This window comes from Chiloscyllium plagiosum, chromosome 22 (genome assembly GCF_004010195.1).
Source record: "Chiloscyllium plagiosum isolate BGI_BamShark_2017 chromosome 22, ASM401019v2, whole genome shotgun sequence".
Lineage (NCBI taxonomy): Eukaryota > Metazoa > Chordata > Chondrichthyes > Orectolobiformes > Hemiscylliidae > Chiloscyllium > Chiloscyllium plagiosum.
In genome coordinates, this window is record NC_057731.1 from 47,129,740 (window position 1) to 47,155,352 (window position 25,613).

The window sequence follows — 25,613 nt, forward strand, 5'->3', positions numbered from 1 at the left end:
TTTCTCCTAGAAGATGGGTTCAGCCTTACTCAAGCAGTAAAGGATTATTACATATTAATTAATAGCTAGTTACATTACATATTTGTCATTATAAGACAATCAGGTCTAATTTTACAGTACAGCCAACAGGTATGCGGACAACTGGCTAGCACCTCCCAGGGACAGTTCATTTTATCTTGATGGGACAGAGCTTTGCTTGTGATGTTAGCTTAATCTTTCAGATTCTGTCTTATTCAAGTCCCATTGACAAATTTCATTCCCATTTATTCCTCACATCCACATCATTGTTTTGGATTGTAATTCTCCAGAGAGCTGTGAAGATGTGGACTTCACAGCTGCGTCAGAACACATGCTCAGGCAGTTGAGCACGTAACCCAGACTGACACATCCAGAGAAAATACTGAGGGAATTGCTGCATCTTTGGAATAAGAAGTTAAGTCAAGCCTCCACCTGCCTTCTCAAGTATGAAACAACTCACAGTCACTATGTCAAACAAGAACAATCCCTTCAGAACTTCATTAGATGATAACACTTCGACCATATTTGCAGTCACCCTTCATAATTTCACCTTCTCCTGACCTGAGGCCCATTTATATCTCTAAAAAATTGTTGAATTTAATGGCAGAGCTTTCAATCTCACATTCACCAGGACTGACGCAAGAATGCCAAATTTCAAAGGGACCAACAATTGATACTACACGCCAAACCGATTACTGATTGGTAGGGAAGTAGACTCTCATTGGTTGAGGCATTTCCATGGAGAATGCACCAGAGAACGATGTCCTCCCAGTTTTCATTGAATGAAAAGGTGGCTCAGTGGTTAGCACTTCTGCCTCACAGCGCCAGGGACCCAAGTTTGATTCCAGCCTTGGGTGACTGTCTGTGTGGAGTTTGAACATTCTCCCTGTGTCTGAGTGGGTTTCCTCTGAGTGCTCCGATTTCCTCCCACAGTCCAAAGATGTGCAGGTTAGGTGAATTGGACATGATAAATTGCCTATTGTGTTCAGGGATGCGTAGGTTAGGTGCATTAGTCAGATGCAAATGTAGAATAATAAGGTAGGGGAAATGGGTCTGGGTGGGTTACTCTTCTGAGAGTCAGTGTGGACTTGTTGAGCCAAATGCCCTGTTTCCACACTGTAGGGATTCTATCATTCTAAAAATGTGCAAAGTCCGGATAACCATCTTCCTCCTACAACAGGGCTAAGCCCTGGGTATGAATATGCATTGTTTTCAGCAAAAGTAAGCAAGTCACATTGTAAGCCTGACTGATGGTCTCAGACTGGTTGTTTGTGTAATCTTTGACACACTTAGGAATGTAGAGTAAAGGCTGCCCAGTCACAGAATCACATCTAGTATCGGTCACAACAGACTGAGTTTTACAAGCATGGGTTGGTTGAGAATGATCAATACCTTGCTAGTTCACTGGTCCATTCCCTACATCAAGGCCTCAACCAAAGTTGACTCGCCAAACAATCAGCATTCTTTTCTCCTGCAGTATGAATTGTTGCTCCCTATGAGATTTGGCTTCCTTGCAAACCTGTCCTGATGACTGTAAGAGGAAATGCTTTGACAATATGTCTCTTTATCAGCAATTTCTGAAGTTCTGTGCTATCAGTCATTACGGAAAGGAGGAGATCATTTGGCCCACTGAGTCCATGACTGTTCTCTGCACTGCAATCCAGTCAATCACATTACCTTGCTTTATCCACGTAGCCCTGCTGGTTTGTTGCCTCAAGTAACTATTGAATTTTCTGTTGAAATTATCAGTGGTCTCTGCTTTCACCACCTCATTGAGAATGAGCCATTCCCACTTACTGTGAAAAACAGCTACATTCAAGAAGCCCCCCTCCCCCCACTGTGTCACCTCCCCAAACCTCCAATGTGATTCTGGATCATTTTCTATCTAGAGCAGCTGTGAAAGAAAAGGAGCTTTGTTTTGGTCCCATGAACTGTCATAAGGGGCACAAATTAACATTTAATCTCCACATTCTCTCTCCCGCGTCAGATCAGCAAACGTCAATCATATGGGTTTCAAATGCTTCTGTCTCAGTGTCATCCCCTCCTCTGAGCTCCAATCCCCTCCTTGATTGACAAGCACTCATTCCATCCCATGGCCTCACCACCTCACTCTGGCAATGAGCTTGTTCACTGACCTCAAGGTCATGCATTCCCCACATGTCAGGGCTGCTTTCCAACATTGTGTCAAGTCAGGTGCATCCTCTTCCCTGGCCTCCGCTCATCTCCCAATCCAAACCCAAACCCAGGCAGCAATGGATGTGCATGCCTTTCTCAGGACCCACTTGCTGCTCAGTGTGACTGCCTCCCCCCCACACACACACACCCACTAATGCTGGCTATCCAACCAGTCCACGGTTATAAAACTCTCAGGAGGCACTTTGTCCTTTTACAGTACACACGCTCGTTCCCTGCTCTCTGTTTCTCAGGGCACTTTCAATTCTCACTGATTCGACCACATGGAAGAGATGGATGTGGATGTGGAAATCAGCTCCCTGATCAACAAGGTGGAATTAAAGGAGAGTTTGGAGAGAGCTGAGCAGGAGGTAGGTATTAAAGAGTATGCATATATAATTGGGAACTTCTGCAGATGGCAAAGAAAGAGTTTGCTAGAGGACAGGAAAGGACCTGGGTAGCTCTTATAAACAGCCAGCAAAGATACCTCCTTTTTCCCAAAAGGTTCAACAATACTTCCAAACTGATTATTAATCGAAGGAGGATGTGACTAATCATTAGTAGCCATGATGTGGAGGTGCCGGTGTTGGACTGGGGTGTACAAAGTTGATAATTACATGACACCAGGTTGTAGTCCAGCAGGTTTATTTGGAAGCACTAACTTTCATAGCGCTGCTCCTTCATCAGGTAGCTAGTGGGACAGGATCATGTTCCAGCTCCACAACCACCTGATGAAGGAGCAGCGCTACAAAAGCTAGTGCTTCCAAATAAACCTGTTGGTCTATAACCTGGTGTTGTGTGATCTTTAACTTTGATCATTAGTAGATAGTGTGGGAGTGAAATTGTAACCTATGGATTTCTCTTTGAAGCTGATGTTTGGAGAAAGCCTGGAGATTGAATATTTATAACTGTCCACCTTGTTCTTTTGCTAAGTTCACTGCAGGAGTGAGTGTAAGAAATCGCCTTCCACCATCCCTGCCCTCCGAGTCAATTAAAGTACAGTTATCGTCTGCTTAGATATTTTTTAAACAATCTCTTCAGAAGCAGGTGAGAATTGAATCCAGATCTTCACCACTTACGTTTAGATGATTGGAGATATGAGCCAATCTTTCAAGGCACTTAAAGGAATCAATACATTTGACCCCCAAAATTACACCTGAAATTGGCAGGGATTTCAGAAACAAGTTTGGCAGATACAACAAGATCCTGATGAAGGGCTTTTGCCCGAAAAGTCTATTTTCCTGCTCCTCGGATGCTGTCTGACCTGCTGTGTTTTTCCAACACCCCTCTAATCTTGACTCTAATCTCCAGTATCTGCAGTACCCACTTCTGTCAAGAAACAACAAGATCCTACAGTTTGAAATTGCAACAGCATTACCCAGAGAGGATGTACAGACTGGATCTAGGGAGATGTTACAGTGAGGGTGAATTTAAGGAGGAATTGGAAAGCGATTTGAGTTCACTGGGAGATTTGGGACCAGTCACACCCACTGCAGCATGTCTTATGATATTGCAGAGTTTAGGTTAGTTACAGTTCGTTCTGCTAGAACCCGGCAGTTGTGTCCCTCTGCAACCCCATGCTATAGAAAATCACGTTACGGAAAACCGCTATTGAAAATTGTGCTGTAGAAGATCGCTGTACCTGCTCCGTAGAAAGTTTCGGTTACCCAAACATTGTTCACAATTTGCCAATCACATTATAACAAATTCGTGTTGACAAAACATGCATTATACCAGAACAACTTGTACTCACTTTGAATTCTGTGAGGTGGCAAGAGTTTACACTATTTTGGAAACTCAAAAATAATTACGTTAACCGAATAAACGATTGACAGCCCCATAGGCAGACACTGAGGTAATAGTCAAATCACCAAAGGAAATGTATCTAATTAAATTAAAATGTGCTTTTTTTAGCAGAACTAATACTCGGCAGTAACTGTGGAGTTGACTGTAGAACCTTCGATGGACTGACTATTGCAGTCCATGATTGTTAGGGAAAGTAGTCGCATTTTATTTGTAAATCAATCTAATTTGACACTCCACTGTCTGTTGGGAAGCACTCTCAATTCGTTGTTCAGAAGGTTAGGGATAAAGATCCAACTCCAGAGCACCTGATCGAGCCTGGCAGCCCTGAGGGAGTGCTGCGTTGTCAGAAACACAGCCATTCAGATGAGAGATTAAACTGAGATTCTGTTTGTCCTCTCCAAGCTATTACAAGGGGGCATAGCTTTAAATTAAGGGGGGGTAGGTATAGGACAGATGTTAGGGGTAGATTCTTTACTCAGCGAGTCGTGAGTTCATGGAATGCCCTGCCAGTAGCAGTGGTGGACTCTCCCTCATTATGGTCATTTAAGCGGGCATTGGATAGGCATATGGAGGATAGTGGGCTAATGTAGGTTAGGTGGGCTTGGATCGGCACAACATCGAGGGCCAAAGGGCCTGTACTGCGCTGTATTCTTCTATGTTCTATGTTCTATAAAAGATCTGATGCTGCCAGCTCTGAAAAACATGAGCAGAAAGTTTCCCCCTGTGGTGCAGTGGTCGTGTTCACACCACTGAGCCAGGAGGCCTGGGTTTATGCTCTAGAGGCAGGTAATAACATTGCTGAACAGTGTGATTCAGAAATGAACATTAAAAATCTCCATGGTTGCCCTATTGCATTTATTTCTCAATGAAAGTATGCAAAAATAGGTCAGCATCACATTGTGGGTTTTTTTTTATCTTTCTCTTCCTACATTGTTTGTCAAATTTCCAATATTTCAACAGTGACGACACTTGAAAACTATTTAAAAACTGAAAGGACTGTAGATACTGTAAATCAAAGACAAAAATAGAAATTGCTGGAAAAGCTCAGCAGGTCTGGAGAGGGATCAGAATTAACGTTTTGGGTCTAGTGACTATTCCTCAGAATTTGAAAAATGATTTAATTGGTTGTTATTAAACATTTTGCGATGCCGTCAGCCTGTGAAAAGCACAACAGAAATACAAATCCTTCTTCTATAACAAAACAAGATTAAGCTTAATGTTTAGTATTTAAACAGAAGACAAAAGGATTTGATATGAATGTCCCAGCGGTTTAATTTCACCCATCCCTATACTAGCTGAAAATGTTTGCATAATATTCTGCGGTTTACTTCTAAAATGGGGTTCTAAACGCACTGGAGAAACTCAGCAGGTCCAGCAGCATCTGTGGAGAGAGAAATACACAGTTAACATTTTGACACCAGTGAGTTCCTCAGAACATGTCATGCATTTATGTAGTGCCTTTCACGGCAGACTGCTCAAAATGCTTCACACCCAATGAAGCATTTTATTGATCTGCAGTGACTGTTATAATATAGGGAAACGTGGCAGTCAATCTGTGCAGAGCAAGATCCCACAGATGGCAAAATGTTAAATGACCAGTCCATCCGTTATGTTTACTAGTCAACACAGGAATGAACCTTCTCTGAAAGAGGAGGAATTACTGAATCAAAGGCTCCATAAAGTAAAGATTCTCATGTCCAAATAGAATGCAAACAAATGACATGTCTCTTTCTTCCATTTTCTAAGAGGCCAAAGTGTGGCAATGCGGCAATCAGTGATATGAACGCAGTGGATCTGGAAAAGGAGAAATACAGGGAGCCAGCTAAAAGCAGCAGATTCCTGGCAGTGAAGGTAATTGTTACTCAGCCACTTCACTGAGGTGCATTCAATCAACTCTGAAGGATGAAAATCATCAAATAACAGCAATAGGTTGGGGTCACATGACACAGTGTGGCTGCAGTGTGAGTTATGTGACAACATTTCTACAATGTGAGTCATGTGACACTGTAACACTACAGTGAGTCATGTGACAATTTTTCTACAATGTGAGTCATATGATACAGTGTTGTGACAAGGTGAGTCATGTGACACAGTATCCTTGCCATTTGGGGCAGCATTGTCACAATGGAACGATCCAACACAACTGGGGGTGGATACCATGTGTCTTCCAATACATCACCCTTAGCGCAAAATATCACAGAAGATCAACAAAGAACCTTGGAAACAGCAATCACAGAAACACAGGACTGGAAGTGGGCCATTCAGTCCCGTGAAGCCTGCTCCATCATTCCAGATCATAGCTGGTCGTTTACCTCAATGCAATGGGCCTGGTGCAGGAAAGTGGGACTAATGTAGGTAATAGTATATATTTAATAGAATCATAGAATCCTTAAGTGTGGAATGCATGTCATTTGGCCCATCAAGTCCACATTGACCCTTTGAAGATCATCCCACTCCGCTATCCCTGTTACCCTGCATTTCCCATGGCTAATCCACCTAACCTACACATCTTTGGACTGTAGGAGGAAACCAGAGCACCCAGAGGAAACTCATGCAGTCATGGGAAAAATGTGCAAACTCCAAATCAACAGTCACCAATCCCATTTTTGGCGTACAAACTCAATGGACTGAAGGGTCTCATTTATACTGTCTGATTCTATGGCTCTATATTCCTCTGATAGCTCCATATCCCTTGGTGTCATTAACGACTACAAATCTATTAACCTTTATCTTCAACTGAATTGACTGAACCTCCACAGCTCTCGCTCTAGGAAGGCTATTATTAAATTGGAGAGGGTTCAGAAAATATTTACTGGGATGTTACTGGGACTGGAGGGTTTAGGTTATAAGGATAGTTGGGGATTTCTTTCAATGGAGTGTAGGAGGCTGAGGGGTGATCTTCTAGAGGTTTATAATATCATGAGGGGAATGGATAAGGTGAATAGCAAAGGTCTTTTCTCTGTTGTGGGGAATTCAAACTCGGGGGCATATTCTTAAGTTGAGAGGGAACAGGTTTAAAAGGGACCTAAGGCGCAACTTTATTACACAGTATGTGGAATAACTGGCCAGAGTAAATGATAGATGCAGATATAATTACAGCATTTAAAAGACATTTGGACAGACACATGAATAGGAATGATTTACAGGGATATGAGCCAAATGCAGGCAAGTGGGATTAGATTAGTTTGGGGACATGGTTGGCATGGACGAGTTGGATTGAAGGGGCTGTTTCTGTGCTGTATGACTCTATGTCTCCAGGGTAGAGAATTCTAAAGTTTCACCATCCTCTGAGTGAAGTAACTTTTCCTCAGCTCAGCCCTAAATGGCCTGCTCTTGTTCAGAAACATTGCCACCTGGTTCTAAGCAACCCATCCCCTTGAATCTAGTCTGGTGGACTCTGTAACAATTTTCTATACTGAAGGCGATCACCTCTCGTTCTTCCAAACTGCACAGAACACAGTTCCAGCCTCCTCAATCTCTCCTTATAGGAAAGTCCCAGCATCCCAGAAATCAGTCCTACAAATCTCCACTGCATTCCCTGAACATCAAGGAGCTTAAAACTGCCTCAGGTCACAGCAACATCACTCCTCTACCAACCAGTGTGCATGCTGCTTTAAGTGTGCAGCAGCTTTTGTTCAACAGCTGTTTTAAGACACGGGGATTTATTCAGTGACCTTTGTATTTATTCCACTGTCAATAACACTTGCAGCTGCTACACTGCTGAGGTCTGGGCCTGTCCATTGTGGGGGTAATCGAGTGTTGCAGCCTGCTCAACACTAAACCCCTTGCTTCGAGTTTGTACCTAGTTTGAACTGAAAATGCAAACGCTGCTCATCTCTGGGACTCCTGCTTGGGCAGTCTCGGCTTCCTCTAAATCATTCTCAAGATGGGCCAAATGGCCTCCCTCTGGGCTGCGATGTTGGCATCACTTTTCAAGAGAGTGGCGTGAGCCTCTTCTGAGATTGTGGTCAGGGCAGTTAGTCAGGGCAGAGTTAAGATGATTATTGTAATCGTTCACCTCTTCCCCTGGGAGCACAGGGTTAAAATGATCATTCTCTCCACTGGACAGCTCTCAGAGCACTGGGACTCTTTGGAATTCCCTTCCTCAACAGGCAATAGATGCCGAATCCTTAAGTATTTTTAAGGCAGAGGTAGGTAGATTGTTGATGACCAAGGGGAGCTGAAAATGTGTTGCTGGAACAGTGCAGCAGGTCAGGCAGCATCCAGGGAACAGGAGAATCGACGTTTCGGGCATAAGCCCTTCTTCAGAAATGCCCGAAACGTCGATTCTCCTGTTCCCTGGATGCTGCCTGACCTGCTGCGCTTTTCCAGCAACACATTTTCAGCTCTGATCTCCAGCATCTGCAGACCTCACTTTCTCCTCAGTGATCAAGGGGATCAAAGATTATTAGGGGATATGCAGGAATGTAGTGTCGAGATTAAAATCAGATGAGCCACAATCTCAAAGAATGGGGAAGCAGGCATGTAGGGGCTGAGTGGCCTCCTCTTGTTCCCTGTACATAAGTAATACTAGCATTTCTTCCCACTGGTTTCCCGATAAAGGCGCTGCTGGGTTTTCTCCTCGAACACTTATGCTTTGGCACCAATCTGTGGCTTTTTGGCAGCAGGGGATTCAGAATCATCATAGAATCCTTACAGTGCGGACACAGGCCCTTCGGCCCAACAAGTCCACACCGACCCTCTGAAGAGCAACTCACCCACACCCATTCCTCTACCCTATTACTCTACATTTACCCCTGACTAATGCACATCCCTGAACACTATGGACAATTTAGCATGGCCAATTCACCTAACCTGCACATAGAGTCACAGAAATATACAGCATGGAAATAAACCCTTCGGTTCAACCTGTCTATGCCGACCAGATATCCCAACCCATTCTACATCTTTCGGATTGTGGGAGCAAACCGGAGCACCCGGAGGAAACCCATTCAGACACGTGGAGAATGCACAAACTCTACACAACAAACTCTACACAGACAGTCGCCTAAGGTTGGAATTGAACCTGGGTCCCTGGCGCTGTGAGGCAGCAGTGCTAACCACTGAGCCACCATGCCGCCCCATGCTCAGCCCTGTCAGAAGGCAGGACTTTGGTGAGGGATTGGAGACACATGTAGTCCAAGACTGGGTAAGGACAACAGCGTTCATTCCACAGAGCATTTTTATGAACAAAACTGAGGTTTTGACGATAATCCAACAGCACCACGGTCACTTTGCCCGAGTGGGAACAGCTGACACCTGGTATGTCAAAATGTGTGGAATGAGAGCTGCCAGAGGAAGTGGTGGAGGCTGGTACAATTACAGCATTTAAAAGGAAGGGTTTAGAGGAATATGTGCTAAATGCTGGCAAATAGGGCTAGATTAGTTTGGGATATCTGGTCGGCATGGACAAGTTGGGCCAAGGGGTCTGTTTCTGTGCTGTACATCTCTGTGACTCTATGACTCCTTGTTCCAACTCCTCAGCACTGACCTCTCCCCGTTTACTCCTCAGCACTGACCTCTCCCCGTTTACTCCTCAGCACTGACCTCTCCCCGTTTGAGGGGATTACAATAATTTTCAAAAGCGTACGAGTTACAACAGCACGAGTAGGTAACACGACTCAGCCCTCTGAGAGATATCTGGTGGAGAGAATGATCTTTCACTTCAATCCCACTTTGCCAAGTTATCCCTAAATTCCTCTGTTTCCAATAATCGATTGATCTCGGGGGTTAAGCATTGCAAAGATTTACAACTTTCCGAGTGAAGAGATTTTCTCTCACCTCAGTCTGAGATAAGCAGCTCATAATCCTGAGCTAGCCTCTGTATTCATGACGAAGGAAATAAAGTTTTCCAAGGACAGTGAAACTTTCAGTGACCAGAACAAAGCTGGGCTGGTGCCAGGACGTGACAAAGAACTCCCGAGAGTTTTGTTTCTGGCACATGTTACAAACCTCTGAGTGTGGCATGTCAAATACCGATTTTAAATAAGCTCATCGTGAGAGCCGTGGAGGCTTGGCATTGATGGATTAATACCTGAAATGTCAGCTGTCACCATAGCTCCCTGAAGGTTTATTTGTCCAAGGTGACATTTACATAGTCAGTCAACCAGAGGGACCTAACGGGAGCAGAAATGCTCAGCATTTCTATCTTCACACATTCTCCTCTTCAATCGAGAATGACAGAGCTGGAGAATGGGGCAGGTTTTGTTTCTTTGGCTGGGGTTTCAGTTCCGAGTGCTTTCCAGGCATGGGCTTAGATACAGAGTGACACTCCACTTCCACTGTCCCCCTCAAACACTTGGAGGACAGGTACAGAACTGGATTAGATACAGAGTAAAGCTCTCTTTACTCTTTCTACTGTTTTAACCATGAGTTAAAGTCTCCTCTACACTGTCCCCATCAAATACATCGAGGACAGGTGCAGCACAGGGTTATATACCAAGTAAAGATCCTTCTACGCCTTTAAACTGAAAGTTAAGCTCTCCCTACACTGTCCTAATGAACCATTCCCAGGACAGGTATAGCATGGTGTTAGATACAGAGTAAAGCTCCCTATACTCTTTTGAATTGAAAGCAAGCTGAAAGTAACATTCTCTCTATACTGTCTCTGTGAAACGCTCACATGACACTGATGGCATGGTCTTAAATACAGAGTAAAGCTCCCTCTACTCCTTTAGACTGAAAGGAGAGTTCCTGCAATACTGACCCCATCAAACACTTCCAGGACAGAACTGCAGGGGGCTAGATACAGAGTAAAAGCTCCCTCTACCTTTTTAAAACAGAATATCCCTCGACATGGAGGTAGAGAGTGATACTCTGTCTCCACTGTCCCTATCAAGTTCTCCCAGGACAGGTACAGCATGGGGTCAGATTCAGAGTAAAGCTCCCTCTACTCTCTTAAATTGAATTTAATACTCTCTTTACTCTTTAAACCTGAAAGCAAAACTCCCCCTGTTCTTTTAAACTAAAAACAAAGCTCCCTCCACATTGTTCCCATCAAATACTCCCAGGACAGGTGCAGCGTGGGGTTAGATTCAGAGTAAAGCTCTCTGTACGTTTCCTCATCAAACATTTCCAGAACAGGTGCAACATGGAGTTAGATACAGAGTAAAGCCATCTCAACACTGTCTCATCAAACACTCTCTGGACAGGTACAGAGTGCGGTTAGATACAAATTAAATACTCCCAGAACAGGTACAACATGCAGTTAGATCCAGAGTAAAGCTCTCTCTATGCCTTCTCATCAAATACTCCGAGAACAGGTGTAACATGCAATTAGTTCCAGAGTAAGGTTCCCTCTACACTGTTCCATCCAAAGTAGTCAAAATCCTTTACTCCTTTTTATTTCCCTTTCTTATTCCCCGCTTTCTCTCTTGATCCCTTCTCCACTCACTTTCCCGTATGCAGTTGGTAGACCCCATCTCCTTGTTTCCCATCCAAGGTTAAGGTGCATTTTGCTGTGGAGACTGGGAGCTGGGAATGACAGCCAAGGTCACTCTGATGATTGTTCTGTTCTTCTTCAATAACATCACAGGGTGAAGAAAGAGTGAGAAAGACTTCGAGGGACTTGCGTCAAGAAATAATCGATCTCGGAGGAATCGAAAATTTAATTCAGCTTCGAAAGAGAAAGAAGAACAAGAAGAAAATCCCAGCTCCAGAACCGGAGAAGGAACCGGAGGAAATTGTAAGTGGATAGTTTAACAAAGCTCAAAAATTACTAGTGAATGAAATCTTAACACTCCCAATGTCAGTCCTCCAGTTTGTTGAGGTGACATCAATCATTACCTGTAGCCAAATAGGAGGAAGGGGTGCTGGAAAAGCACAGCAGGCCAGGCAGCATCCGAGGAGCAGGAACATCGATGTTGCGGGCAAAAGCCCTTCATCAAGATCCTGATGAAGGGCTTTTGCCCGAAACGTTGATTTTCCTGCTCCTCGGATGCTGCCTGGCCTGCTGTGTTTTTCCAGCACCACTCTAATCTAGACTATAATCTCCAGCATCTGCAGTACCCACCTCTGCCAAATAGGTTCAGGAAAGCTTCAAGATTAGAGTTAGGGCAAGTTGCTAAATATTGTGGATTATCATCACTTCTGGCTCGTGAGGAAGAGAGGGGACAGGATGCAGAACAGGATTAGATACAAAGCAAAGCTCCCTTTACTCTTTCTACTGTTTTAATCATGAGGGGCGTATATGTGGCAAACCATCAGAGGGGGTGGAATTTATGACTGAAGGAGTGTCAGACTTGCATTTATTTAGTGCCTTTCATGGATTCCAGCCATCTCAAAGTATTTTCTGACCTACGAAAGGGCATCACGGTTGACATGGCCAATAATTTACATGCAGGAAGCTCCCACACAGAGCCACGTAATGAATGGCCAGACATTCTGCTTTTGAGTGATGTTGATTGACAGATTGATCACAGAATAGAATCCTAGAATCCCTACAGTGAGGAAGCAGGCCATGCAGCCCATCGAATCCACACCAACCCTCCACAGAGCATCTCACCCAGACCCACCCCCCGAGTCTATCCCTGTTATCCTGCACTTTCCATGGTTAATCCATCCAGCCTGCACATCTCTGGATGCTATGGGCAATTAAACATGGCCAATGCACCAAAACTGCACATCTTTGGACATTGATGTTGTGAGAAATGAAGCTCACTCACTTCAATAATTTCAGTCCGAGACAAGATCTGAAGCAATCAGTGTGTTTATTATACGCTTGCAAGTGTGGTGCCTGGAATAGGGCACCCAGAGTTTAGCAAGTACATATCTTATATAGGGTTCACTACTCCACTATTTGTCTGTAACATCTACCATTGTTTGCAGGCACGTTTCATTCTTGTGTGCACATTTTAGCTAATACAAAAACAATTATATATTTCCTTCACATAGTTTTCATTCTTGTTGACTCAGCTCTTGGTTGAAACAATTATACACTGGTCTGAGTTCACTTACCTTGCATAAGTAATTATAATTGCAGAAGTAACAGTACTTTACCTATATCCCACAATGTTATACAATAATTAGAACTGGCCTGCTGTTCGACAAAACAGTGTTATGGACTAGGCCAGATCACTCAAAACATTCTTAATCAGACAGCCCAGACCATAACTTTGCAATCTGTTTCGGTAAGTGTACAGTAAAATTACCCGGATTAAGTTAGCGAGGTTGACCAACAGGTTTAAAACAGACAAAAAAATCTATTCACAAAATTACACAATGGAACACAAAGAACAGAATATAGAACCCCTACAGAACTCAGTCTATCCAAACTAGACTTAAGTATGCTGTTCCAAATATATACAACAGTCCCAATAAGCAAACTCCATTTAAAACACAGTACAAAAATGGGTCAGATGCTTACAGGTTGAAATTAGAAGGAGAGAGAGAGTTTCCACAATATCTCACTGTCGAACTTTCAACCAGTTCTGGACTGAACTAAACTGCTCAGCTCAGCTAGAGAGCTGACCACTCCCGTTTCATTGTACAGTCATTTCTAAACCATGACCTCTTTGGCCTGAAGTCTCATCTGTTTACATATAAACAAAAGGCCTCTCAAAATCCTTTTCATCTCTGTACCAAACCAGAATGATCGGACCCCGGCCTGGTTTATTACCCCTCTGAAAAAAATCAAGGGCAGAGACTCCTTGAGCCAAGGAACAACTTTTAGAAAAAAAGGAGCTAGCTTTGTGACACCTCCCCCTTTAAAAAAAAGAACCATCAATACCAAGAGATGGCTTCATTTTTAACCCTCCAAAACCCCGGTTAGTAGTCTAAACACACACATACACTATTCTAACTATAAATATGCAAATTCAGCCACGGCACATCTACTACTGAACACCTCCGTATCTCATTCGAGTCTCAATATCACATCAGCAATCACATTTTCACGACTTGCCACATCCCAATTGTCAAATTGAATGGCTACAACAACAAGCTCCATCTAAACAGTCTGGCATTTTTGTCCTTAAGTTTTCCCCCAAATGTCAATGGGTTGTGATCAGTGTTAACGATTGTCTCAGATGCATTGCTGTAATATAAACACCAAGCTTAAAGTCTCTTTCTCCACCGTTGAATATTTCTGTTGATGAACATTCAACTTCCTGGAAAAATACCCGATGGGTCTTTCTATTCCTTGTCATCCTCCTGCAGGAGCATTGCACCGACACCCACATCACTGGCATCGAATGATTTCATGTAATCCGGGTAGCTAGTACTGGGGCAGTGGTTAACACAGCTTTTGGGCTGTCAAATGCCTTTTGACTGTCTGCTGTCCACTGAAACTTCTTGCCCTTTTTTAACAATTCGGTGAGTGGAGCAGCCACACTGCTAAAGTTCTGCATAAACTTTCGGTAAAATCCACTCAATTCCAGGAACCGTAGAGTTGCTTTTATCATCGACAGTGTGGGAAATTACTTTCATTTTCGCATCTCGTGGGGCCATTTGTCCATGTCTAATAACATGGCCCAGGAAGGTGACTTGGGCTTTGGTAAATTCACTTTTAGCCAGGTTTACCACCAAGTCGGCCTTCCAAAGTCAATCAAAAAGTCAGATAAATGCTGTAAATGTTCCTTCCATGCGTGACTAAAAATCACCAGGTCATCAATATACACCACACAGTTGGCTAATCTGGCAATGACCTCATTAGTCAGTCTCTGAAATGTGGCCAGAATGTTTTTCATACCAAATGGCATGACTTTGCCTGATATAGTCCATTTGGAAATAAGAAAGCCAAACTTGCCTTTGCTCTCTCTGACAGAGGTACTTGTCAGCAGCCTCTGAACAAGTCCAACTTAGAAATGTAAGTTGCTTGTCCAACTTTTTCGACACAGTCTTCCAACCGTGGAATTGGATATGCATCAGTCTTTGTAACGGCGTTGACTTTGTGATAGCCCACACATAACCGTTGGGTACCGTCTGGCTTTGGCACCATGACTATGGGTGAGATCCAGTCACTGTAACTCACTTCGATTATGCCATCTTGGAGCATGTGCTCTATCTCCTTCTGAACCGGTGCCAACTTTAGAGGGTTATGCCTATAAGGACATTGCTTAATCGGAACACCATCTCCTATATCTACATCATGTACAATTAGGTTAGTACTTCCTAGTTTATTTCCGCATATCTCCCCATGTGATAGTAAAAACTCTTTCAGGCCATTTTGATTTTCTTGTGGAAGGTAACTCAATAATTTATCCCAATTTTTGACAACTTCCTCATTGTTCAAATTGATTTGAGGAATATCCAATTCAGAATGCTCTGAATTTGGTTCTTCCTTCTGTGCTGTCATCATTAACACCTTCTCCTCTTGCTTTCCTTCCCTATCAAATTACCTTTTAAACACATTCAAATGACATACTCTGTGAGTCTTTATCAAGTAGTCCACCTCACTCAATTTCCTCTTGATTTGATAAGGTCCACTAAAACTTGCTCACCTGTGGCTGCAAGTAACATTAATACCTTATCCCCAATTGCAAACTTGCGAATTTGTGATTTCATATCCACTTCCTGTTTCATTGTCTACTGTGAAACTTTTAAATGCTGTCTAACCAACTCTCCAGCTCTATTTAATCATTCTGTAATATTTGACACATAGTCCAAATGAGTGGTCTCTGAATTCTGACTTATTAATTTCTCCTTAATCAATTTTAACGGCCCTCTTACATCATGCCCAAAATTTAATTCAAACGGACTGAATTTGGTCAATTCATTCAGTGCACCTCTGATCGCAAAAAGTATCCCAATCACCTGGATAATCCTGACCATAAGCCCTCAACATGGTCTTTAGTGTTTGATGCCATCTCTCTAGCGCTCCCTGCAATTCTGAATGGTACACAGTAGATTTGAATTGCTTTATTCCCAAGTTATCCATGACCTCCTTGAATAATTTGGATGTGAAGTTTGATCCTTGATCTTACTGGATCTCTATTGGCAGTCTGTTTTTAGTAAAATGTAAGTAATTCTTCAATAACCCTTTTAGCTGTGATATTACATAATGGGATTGCCTGTGGAAATCTCGTCAACACATCCATTATTGTTAATAAATACTTATTCCCACTTTTTGTTTGAGGTAAGGGACCTATGCAATCAATCAAGACTCTTGTTAATGGTTCCTCAAATGCTGGAATAGGTATTAAAGATGCAGGTTTTATTACTGCCTGTGGTATTCCGATTAGCTGGCATGTATGATGTGTCTGGCAAACTTCAACTACATCTTTATGTAATCCAGCCCAGTAAAAATGTCTTTGTATTTCACCCTTAAATGACCTTCAAGTGGTAGCTCATGTGCCACTCACTGTACCTCCTTTCCAAACCCTACTGCCAAAAACATTTGATGAATGCCTACCCATTTCTCATCTGCTTGAATGTGTGATGGTCTCCATTTCCTCATTAAGACATCAACTGTTAAGTAATAACACACAGGGATGCATTTACTCTCCTTCTCTGTAAATGCCCTTTGAAATAACTGTTTTAAGTTCTCATCTTTCTGCTATAATTCCATCAGCTTCACAGAGCTAAAGATACTTGCAAGTTTACCTATTTGCTCCTTCTGTGTTCCACTTATCTGATCAAAGAAAGTTTCGGATAACACTATGTCATCTTCTTTATTTGTGCCTTTCAATCCCTCCAGCATCAACTTGTGCCTCTGTGATGTTGTGATCACACAATCAGGGAAAGTTCCTGGATAAACATTCTCCAGGCCTTTAGTTGCCTGTGTCTCCACTGGCTTTTCAACTAGAGTAAGCAGCACTCCTACAGGTGAATCAACGATATCATTTGCAAGGACAAACTGTGTTCCTGGAGCTGAGAGTTTGTCGTACCACAAATTCTCCACTCTTCTCTGGACGCTCTGGCCTCACTTTACATAATTGATCACTTTTTGTCTCACCATGAATTCCTGTTACCAGCACCTCTTTTGGCAATAGTCCCTCAGGAGTACATATCTCCTCATCCCTCAGCATTACTGACTGAGAGGATCTGTGTCCCTTAATATTATAACCTCTTTACCTATTACTCCTGGCCTATGATAATAAACTTTACCCTGACATATATTTTTTAAGCAGATCTGTCACTTCTTCCTTAATCTACCTCTGATCATCTTGTACACTCTGAGTCAGTTGTCTAACTTCCCTTGTGCTTTTTGTTACTAGTCCAATAAAACTTCCAGGCTTGTCTGATTTTCCTACATCTGACTTTCTCCTAGCCCACTAACACTGTGATTTTGTGTGACCCACTTTATTACACTGAAAACACCAGAGCTTTTTGACATCTTTGTCCCCGTCAAGGGTTTCTTTTTTACCCTGTGGTAAATTATCCTTATGACCTTCACTGAGATCTACCTTTCCCTTTCCACGTGAGGATTTCTCTTTGCCTCCAATTTCTATCCCTCATGGACTGAAATTGATTCTGGAAGCCAAACCATGTTTTAAGGACCAGCTCATAATCATCAGCCCCTTCAGCTGCTAACCTTGCTGTTTTAACTCTCTGCTCTTCCACATGGGTTTACACTCCTTCCTCAGTGAGCCTACCCTCAGCCTTTATCTCCAGCCTTTCAAGCTGACTTTCCTTTTTAAGTGTCAGTTTTTGAAGTTCAAGCCCTCTGTTTTTCCCTCTCTTCTACTGCTCTCTTTTTCTCTCTGTTCTGCTGCGCTGTTTTTCCCTCTCTTCTGCTGCTCTCTCTTTTTCTGTCTGTTCTGCTGCTCTCTCTCTTTCCCTCTCTTCTGTTTTTAATCGTAACTCAAACAGTTTCATTTCTGCTGCCCTTTCCTTATCTCTCGCCCCTAACTCAAGCTGCTTCATTTGCAATTGAATCCTAGCCATTGCTATAGATTCTGATGGTTTTTCCAACAAGTTTAAATACTGAGCTACTGCTGTAATTATCTCTCCTTTCATCACAAAAGCAGGCAGTTCCAATTCCAGCTTCTCTGCTAATTCTTGCAGTTTGGTCTTATTCACTTTTTGCAAAACTTATAAAGTGACTGAGCCAATCCATAAGACCAAAAGGATGAGGGCCATCTGTCCCCTCAAGCCTGCCTCACCATCCAATAAGATCATGGCTGAGTGAGTTGTTAGGTGAATTGGCCATGCTGAATTGCCCATGGTGTTCAGGGGATATGTAGGTTAGGTGCATTAGTCAGGGATAAATGTAGAGTACTAGGATAGGGGAATGGATCCACGCGGGTTACTCTTCTGAGGGTCGGTGTGGCCTCGTTGGGCCGAAGGGCCTGTTTTCACACTGTAGGGATTCTATGATCTATGATCTGCCTCAAACCTCAACTCCTCTTTTGGGTGGCATGGTATCTCAGTGGTTAGTACTGCTGCCTCTCAGCGCCAGGGACCCTGGTTCAATTCCACCCTCAGGGTGACTGTGTGGCATTTGCACATTCTCCCCGTGTCTGTGTAGGTTTCCTCCGGGTCCTCCGGTTTCCTCCCACAGTCGAAAGAAGCGCGAATCAGGTGAATTGATCAAGTTCAATTGTACCATAATGTCGAAGGATGTACAGGCTAGGTGGGATAGTGATGGGGAATGCAGGGTTACGGGGTGGAGGTGGGTCTGGGTGGGACGCTCTTCTGTGGGTCGGTGTGGACTTGGTTGGCCGAATGGTCTGTTCCCACACTGCAGGGATTCTATGAATTAAATCGTTTGGTGCATTACTTTCTGCCTGTGTAGCGTGTACGGAGAGTCCCAGCGATGTGACTGTCGTCTGGAGAAGGGTGGTGGGATTCTGTTTGAGAAGGATTCTGATTGCTAGACCCAAGCTTTGAGAATGATTATGTATTTTCAGACTGGTCCAGTTGAGGTGCCAGTGTTTTTGAGTGCTGCGGTGCAAGGAAAGATTAAGATCATCGAGAAGTACCTGACGGATGGATGCTGCCCTGATGCCTGTGATGAGGTCAGTGCAAAAATGCATCTCCTCAGTCTGTTTCCCCGACTGATTTGTCCTGTGTCTTGTTTTGGATCTCATTCTAACAGCTCCACTATTCCTGGCCTCAGCTCAGAATCATTCCAGCAGGGTCTCATTATATCTGTGCAATGTTCAGCTCATGAATGTCAGCTGATTAATCACAATGACAATAGCTTGCATTCATGTAGCACCTACAATGCAATTGAACATCTCAATCACAGTTGCATTAACAAGCTAAATACCACACAGTGCATTCATGGGATGTCACTGGCAGGCCAGCACGTATTGCCAATCCCAAGTTGTCCTTGAGAAGGGATTGGTGAGCTGCCTTCTTGAACTATAGCAGTCCATTTGTTGTAGGTAGACCCACCTTGGTGAGGGAATTCCAGGATGTTAACCCAGTGACAGTGAAGGAATGGTGGTATATTTCCAAGACAAGATAGCGAATGGTTTGGTTGGGATCTTGCAGGTGATGGTGTTCCCATGTATCTGCTGCCCTTATCCTTCTAGATGGGAGTGGTCATGGGTTTAGAAGGTACTGTCTAAGGAGCCTTTCTGAATTTCCGCATCTTGGAGACAGCACACACTGCTGCTACTGAGTGTCGGTGGTGGAGGGAGTGGATGCTTGTGGATTTGGTGCCAACCAAGTGTGGGCTGCTTTGTCCTGGATGGTGTCAAACTCCTTGAGTATTGTTGGTGCTGCACCATCCAGGCAAGTGCCATGTTAGGACAGATGGTAAACTTCATTGTGGAAGTTGGTTTAAGGAAGCATTTTTGTTCTTGTTCATAAGATGTGAGTGTCACTGGCTGTGACAGCATATATTGGCCATTCCTAAGTGCTCAATGAGCAGTTAAGAGACAGTCACATTGTTGTGGGTCTGGGTAAGGCCTGCAGATTTCCTTCTGAAAGGACACTGCTGAATTGAATGGCTTAATTTTACGATAATTGACGGTGGTTATACACTCGCCATCTGTATTCCCTTTAAGCTACATGGTCACCCGGATATGTTGGTCGCTGTGATGACGGATTCCAGTTCTCGAAGCTGCTATCATGCACAGACGTCAGAGGTGAACATGAGGAAAGTGTACGCAGAACCTAGGTCACCACTAAGCTAGCTTTGCTTTTTATAGATTTCAGATGTCACCATCCACCAATCAAACTTCTTGTCCTCAGGACATTTGCCTGTGGGTTTGGAATGACCAGTCTGGTGATATAACCACGACATCACTATTTCCCCAAGGAATAGGGAGAGAGATAGGGGGCCAGGGAGGCATGGGTAGAGTTAGGGTCCAAGCAGCTGAAGGCATGGCAGCCAATGTTGGGGCAAGGATAACGGCCAATATGCGAGAGACTGGAATTGGAGGGGCGCTGGGACTTTGGAAAGTCATGGGGCTGGTGGAGATTATGAAGAAGGGTGAGGCCATTTAAGGGCATAAGCATGTTTGGTCGCAATGCCCTTCTTTGCTGACACAACAACCTGCATTTACCTAGCACCTGATAGCGTAGAAAACCATCACAAGGCACCTCACAGAGACGTAGTGAAAAGAAACCTTGGAGTGCAGGTTCATAGCTCCTTGAAAGTAGAGTCGCGGTAGATAGGATAGTGAAGGGAGCGTTTGGAATGCTTTCCTTTATTGGTCAAAGCATAGAGTACAGGAGTTGGGAGGTCATGTTGTGGAGCTTACAATGTTTACAGCTGGCGAATTGGTTTTGAAGTGTGCAGCAGTCACAGCTGTGATACAGAAATTCCAGTAAGCTCCCATGAGCAGCCGTGTGAAAAAGAGCAAATAATCTATTCTTTTTTGTAACATTTGTTGAGGAATTGACTGCCCTGCTTCTCATTGACGTGGTGTTGTTGAGGCAACTGGGTAGAGTGTGGTGGGGATAGTGGTATCGGATTCAACAGGAAATTGAAGTAAGTTAGCATCAGAAAAAACTGAACTTGGAAAAGCTGTCGCATTTGTCAAAAATACCCACATTCCCCACAAATCACCTTCAGATTACATCCATCCAAATACCACGTGTGGTTGTAGTCTTTCTTTGCCTGCTGTAGAGTCATAGAGTCGTAGAGATGTATAGCATGGAAACAGACCCTTTGGTCCAACCCATCCATGCCAACCAGATATCTCAACCCAATTAAGTCCCACCTGCCAGCATCCAGCCCATATCCCTCCAAATCCTTCTTATTCACATACCCGTCCAGGTGCCTTTTAAATGCTGTAATTGTACCAGCCTCCACCACTTCCTCTGGCAGCTCATTCCATACATGCACCACTCTCTGTGTGAAAATGTTGCCCTTAGGTCTCTTTTATAACTTTCCCCTCTCACCCTAAACCTATGCCCTCTAGTTCTGAACTCCCCCACCCCAGGGAAGAGACTTTATCTATTTATCCTATCCATGCCCCTCATGATTTTATAAACCTCTATAAGGTCACCCCTCAGCCTCTGATGCTCCAGGAAAAATAGCCCCAGCCTACTCAACCTCTCCCTATAGCTCAAATCCTCCAACCCTGGCAACATCCTTGTAAATCTTTACTGAACCCTTTCAAGTTTCACAACATCCTTCCGATAGGAAGGAGATCCGAATTGCACACAATATTCCAAAAGTGGCCTAACCAATGTCCTGTACAGCCACAACGTGACATCCCAACTCCTGTACTCAATGCTTTGACCAATAAAGGAAAGCATTCCAACGCCTCCTTCACTATCCTATCTACCGCGACTCCACTTTCAAGGAGCTATGAACTTGCACTCCAAGATTTCTTTGTTCAGTAACACTCCCTCTGACCTTACCATTAAGTGTATAAGTCCTGCTAAGATTTGCTTTCCCAAAGTGCAGCACCTTGCATTTATCTGAACTAAAATCCATCTGCCACTTCTCAGCCCATTGGCCCATCTGGACTCACAGAATCTCTGAATTGGCCATGCACTAATTTTTTGTAGAAGTAATCACTGCTTAGGGACAACTTGAGATGCAACCTTATTGCAGTCTGGTCTGTATTGCCCACACTCAAAGTATAAATGGGCATGAATCATCCCTCAAACTAGCTTTGCAATTTGTTACACTCGATTGTGGTCCAAATGCGGATCTCTATCGCACAACAAATGATTTGTACTCAGTCTCCAGCATTCTGGCCTGACTGTGGGTTCTTTCATGTATTTGTCTCCATAGTTTAAGCGGACTGCCCTGCATAGAGCTTCTCTAGAAGGTCACACCGATATTGTAACCAAACTTCTTGAAGCGGGAGCCACTGTGGACTTCAAGGATAGGGTGAGCGTTTCCTTCCATTCTGCCGTGAGAGACAAGGTCACACGACACCAGGTTATAGTCCAATTGCATCCGAAATGTTAGCGCTCCGCAGATGTTGCCAGATCTACTGAGCAATTTTGGCAGTCAGATCAATCCTTGCAAAGGAGGAATTGACAGAGGTAATGGAGAAAGTGTAAGGTGAGTGGGATTAATTCAGTAGTTCTCTTAAAGAGCAAGAATTAACTACAATGGAGCGAATGGCCTCTTCAATGCTGTAGGTTGCCTTGATTAACGCGTGTTTATAGATAGATGTGTCAGGACACGGATTCAGTCACGGGTCAACCTCAGGAAGACCCATTCAGAATAAAGTGCAATTCTTTGAGAGTATAATTTTAAAAATTCACTCATGGGATGCGGGTATCACTGGCTTGGACAATATTTATTGCCCATCCTGTGTTGTCCTTCTGAAGGTGGTGGTGAGCTGTCTTCTTGAACCGTTGCAGTCCATGTGCTGTCGGTAGGCCCACCATGTCCTTAAGGACGGTATTTCAGGATTTTGACCCAGTGACACTGAAGGAACAGCAGTAAGTGTCAGGATGGTGAGCGGCTTGGGGTGGAACCTGCAGGCGGTGGTGTTCCCATATATCTGCTATCCTTATCCTTCTAGATGGAAGTGGTTGAGGGTTTGAAAGGTGCTGTCTGAGAATCTTTGGTGAATTTCTGCAGTGCATCTTGTAGATCGTACACACTGCTAGTACTGAGCGTTAGTTGTGGGGGTAGTGGATGTTTGTTGATGTGGTGTCAATCAAATGTGGGCTGCTTCATCCTGAAAAGGGTCAGGGATTAAGACTGAGATGAGGAGGAATTACTTCTCTCAGAGGGTTGTGAGTCTTTGGAACTCTTTGCCGCAGAGAGCTATGTATATTTAAGGCTGCGATAGATAGATTCTTGTTCAATAGGGGAGTCAAGGGTCCCGGGGAAAATTCAGGAAAGTGGATATGAGGAAAGTTTGATCAACCATGATCCTATTGAATGTCAGAGAAGGCTCACGGGGTTGAATAGCCGACATTTGTTCCTTTTCTTATGGTTTTATGGATTCTGATGGGATAGGTGTCACATTTTAATGCACTAATCTTCCTCTTTGAGCTCAAGTGTTTGTTTCAGCACTGAGCTGTGATTTCACCTATTTCTAATATGTTGGCCTTTTGAGATCCAGTAAGCTGAAACTCTTGCAGCATTGCCTTATCCCCGACTCGTCCTCTCCTTTCAGCTTGACTGCACTGCTGTTCACTGGGCCTGCCGAGGAGGGAGACTGGAGGTGCTTAAGATCCTCCTGGGAAAAGGAGCTACTGTGAATGTTACTGACAAGGTAAGAGTCCCCAGGTCCTTCACTGACTGCAAGGGCAGAGGAAGACGGCTATGGGAGTCAGGAGCAAGGACAGGGTTGGTTATTCATCCCTTGAACTGAGTGGTTTGCTAGGCCATTGCAGAGAGTAGGTACACTAGGTCTGTAGTAACATGTAAGCCAGTCCAGGTAAGGATAGCAGGTATCTCTTCCTAAATTATTTGCAAACCAGATAGATTTTGATAAAAATTGAGAATGGTTAACCATTAGGTCAAGTTTTTGATCATTGAATTCAAACTTCACCATGGCCCCCAGAACATTCAGCTGGAGTTGGGGATTACTATAGTACATTGTAAAGGGTGGCACAGTGGCTCAGTGGTTAGCACTGCTGCCCACAATGCCCGGGACTCGGGTTTGATTCCAGCCTCAGGTGACTGTCTCTGTGGAGTTTGCATGTTCTCCCCGTGTCTATGTGGGTTTCCTCCCACAATCCAAAGATGTGTGGGTTGGACGTGCGAAAGGCAGGGTTACAGGGATGGGGTGGGATGACGTTTGGAGGGCTGGTGTGGACTTGATGGGCTGAATGGCCTACTTCCACACCGTAGGGATCTCATGATACTGCGTTGACGTTATCACTGCACTAGCAACACTTCCCCCACCTAGCCAGGTGAGAATGGCAGGTCTCTTTCAACCAGTGGGTTGTTGTGATCTGGACGGAGCTGCCTGAAAGGGTAGTGGAAGCAGATTCAATGTGTTATAACCTGATGCTGAGAAGAGATTGGCTCCTCTCTTTTCAACCACACCTGTGTCATTCACAACAAATTTATTTAATTTTTATTTTAGTAAACGGCTTTCATATTTCAACTCAAACTTAGTAAATAGGCTTACAAACAGGCAGCCAATTACAATGTTTTCTTGAGTGAAATATATTTTATTAGCTACTACCCTGGGAGATAAACTACCATCAGATACACACATACGCGCACACTCACATGCTCTCTCACACACGCACACACACACACACTCAGGTAATAGGCTTAAAAAGAAGGGGGAATGGTGTCAATATGGACAAGAAATTAAAGGTGATGGCAGTTTGAAATCCTTAGTAAACTTGATTAGTGATCATGAAACCTGACATTTAACTGTTGCCCTGTTCCCTTGGGAGCGGTGAAACTTTTGATTTCTCTGTGAATGGTGACATTTGCAAATTGCTTTGACACTACCATTAGCTTCTGAGACTGAGAGAAGAAAGAAAGAGCTTTCAGTATCCTCGCTATTCTCAGTTCATGTTACTCTCTCTTTGCTTAGAGGCTACTATTAATATACTGTTCCTGTGTGGATTTTGGTGCCTGTTTCATTTTCCCCCTAAAACTGATCCATTTTCCACGGAACATCACTGCCATCCTTTGGGGTTAAAAATCACACAACACCAGGTTATAGTCCAACAGGTTTAATTGGGAGCACACTAGCTTTCGGAGCATCGCTCCTTCATCAGGTGGTAGTGGAGGGCTCAATCCTAACACACAGAATTTATAGCAAGAATTTACAGTGTGATGTAACTGAAATTATACATTGGAAAACTGATTGTCTGTTAAGCCTTTCATCTGTGAGAATACCATGATAGTTTCACTTTTTCTTGTGTAAATCACAAAACTTTTTTTTTAAAAGTTGCATTCTCAGGTTAGCTGTTAACAATTAGATTAGATTACATTACAGTGTGGAAACAGGCCCTTCGGCCCAACAAGTCCACACCGACCCGCCGAAGCGAAACCCACCCATACCCCTACATTTACGAAGGTGTTAGCCCCCTGTGTTCTCTGTCTATGACCTGATGTTTAGATTGAATCTAATCTAAAAAGTGAGATAACAGAGTTCTACATAAATTCATGCAGTTTTTGAGCAAAGAACAATGTAACCCTGCAAGTACAAATTCACCCACAAAATATATGTGTGTGTGTGGGTCTTTGTCTGTCTGTGTGTGTATGTCTGTCTGGGTTGGGGGTTGTGAGTGTGAGAAAGTGTATGTGTGTGTGTAGTGAGTGCAGAGTGTCTTAAGTCTGTGAGGGGGTGCATGTGTGCGTGTGGGAGTGTGTGTGTCTGTAAGGGTGTGTG

The 25,613-nt window shown here is 43.7% G+C and overlaps 1 protein-coding gene across 1 annotated transcript in view; it reads left to right on the forward strand.

The window, feature by feature from the left end:
- The first annotated feature begins 1,938 nt into the window (after positions 1-1,938).
- Positions 1,939-25,613, forward strand: part of LOC122560984 (ankyrin repeat domain-containing protein 2-like) — a 34,533-nt gene continuing 10,858 nt past the window's right edge. Inside the window, exons 1-6 of the mRNA XM_043712227.1 lie at positions 1,939-2,561; positions 5,743-5,847; positions 11,531-11,680; positions 18,786-18,893; positions 22,079-22,177; positions 23,427-23,525. Of these exons, the coding sequence (XP_043568162.1) occupies positions 2,475-2,561; positions 5,743-5,847; positions 11,531-11,680; positions 18,786-18,893; positions 22,079-22,177; positions 23,427-23,525 (648 nt within the window). The 5' untranslated portion in view covers positions 1,939-2,474. The remainder of the gene's footprint in view (positions 2,562-5,742; positions 5,848-11,530; positions 11,681-18,785; positions 18,894-22,078; positions 22,178-23,426; positions 23,526-25,613) is intronic.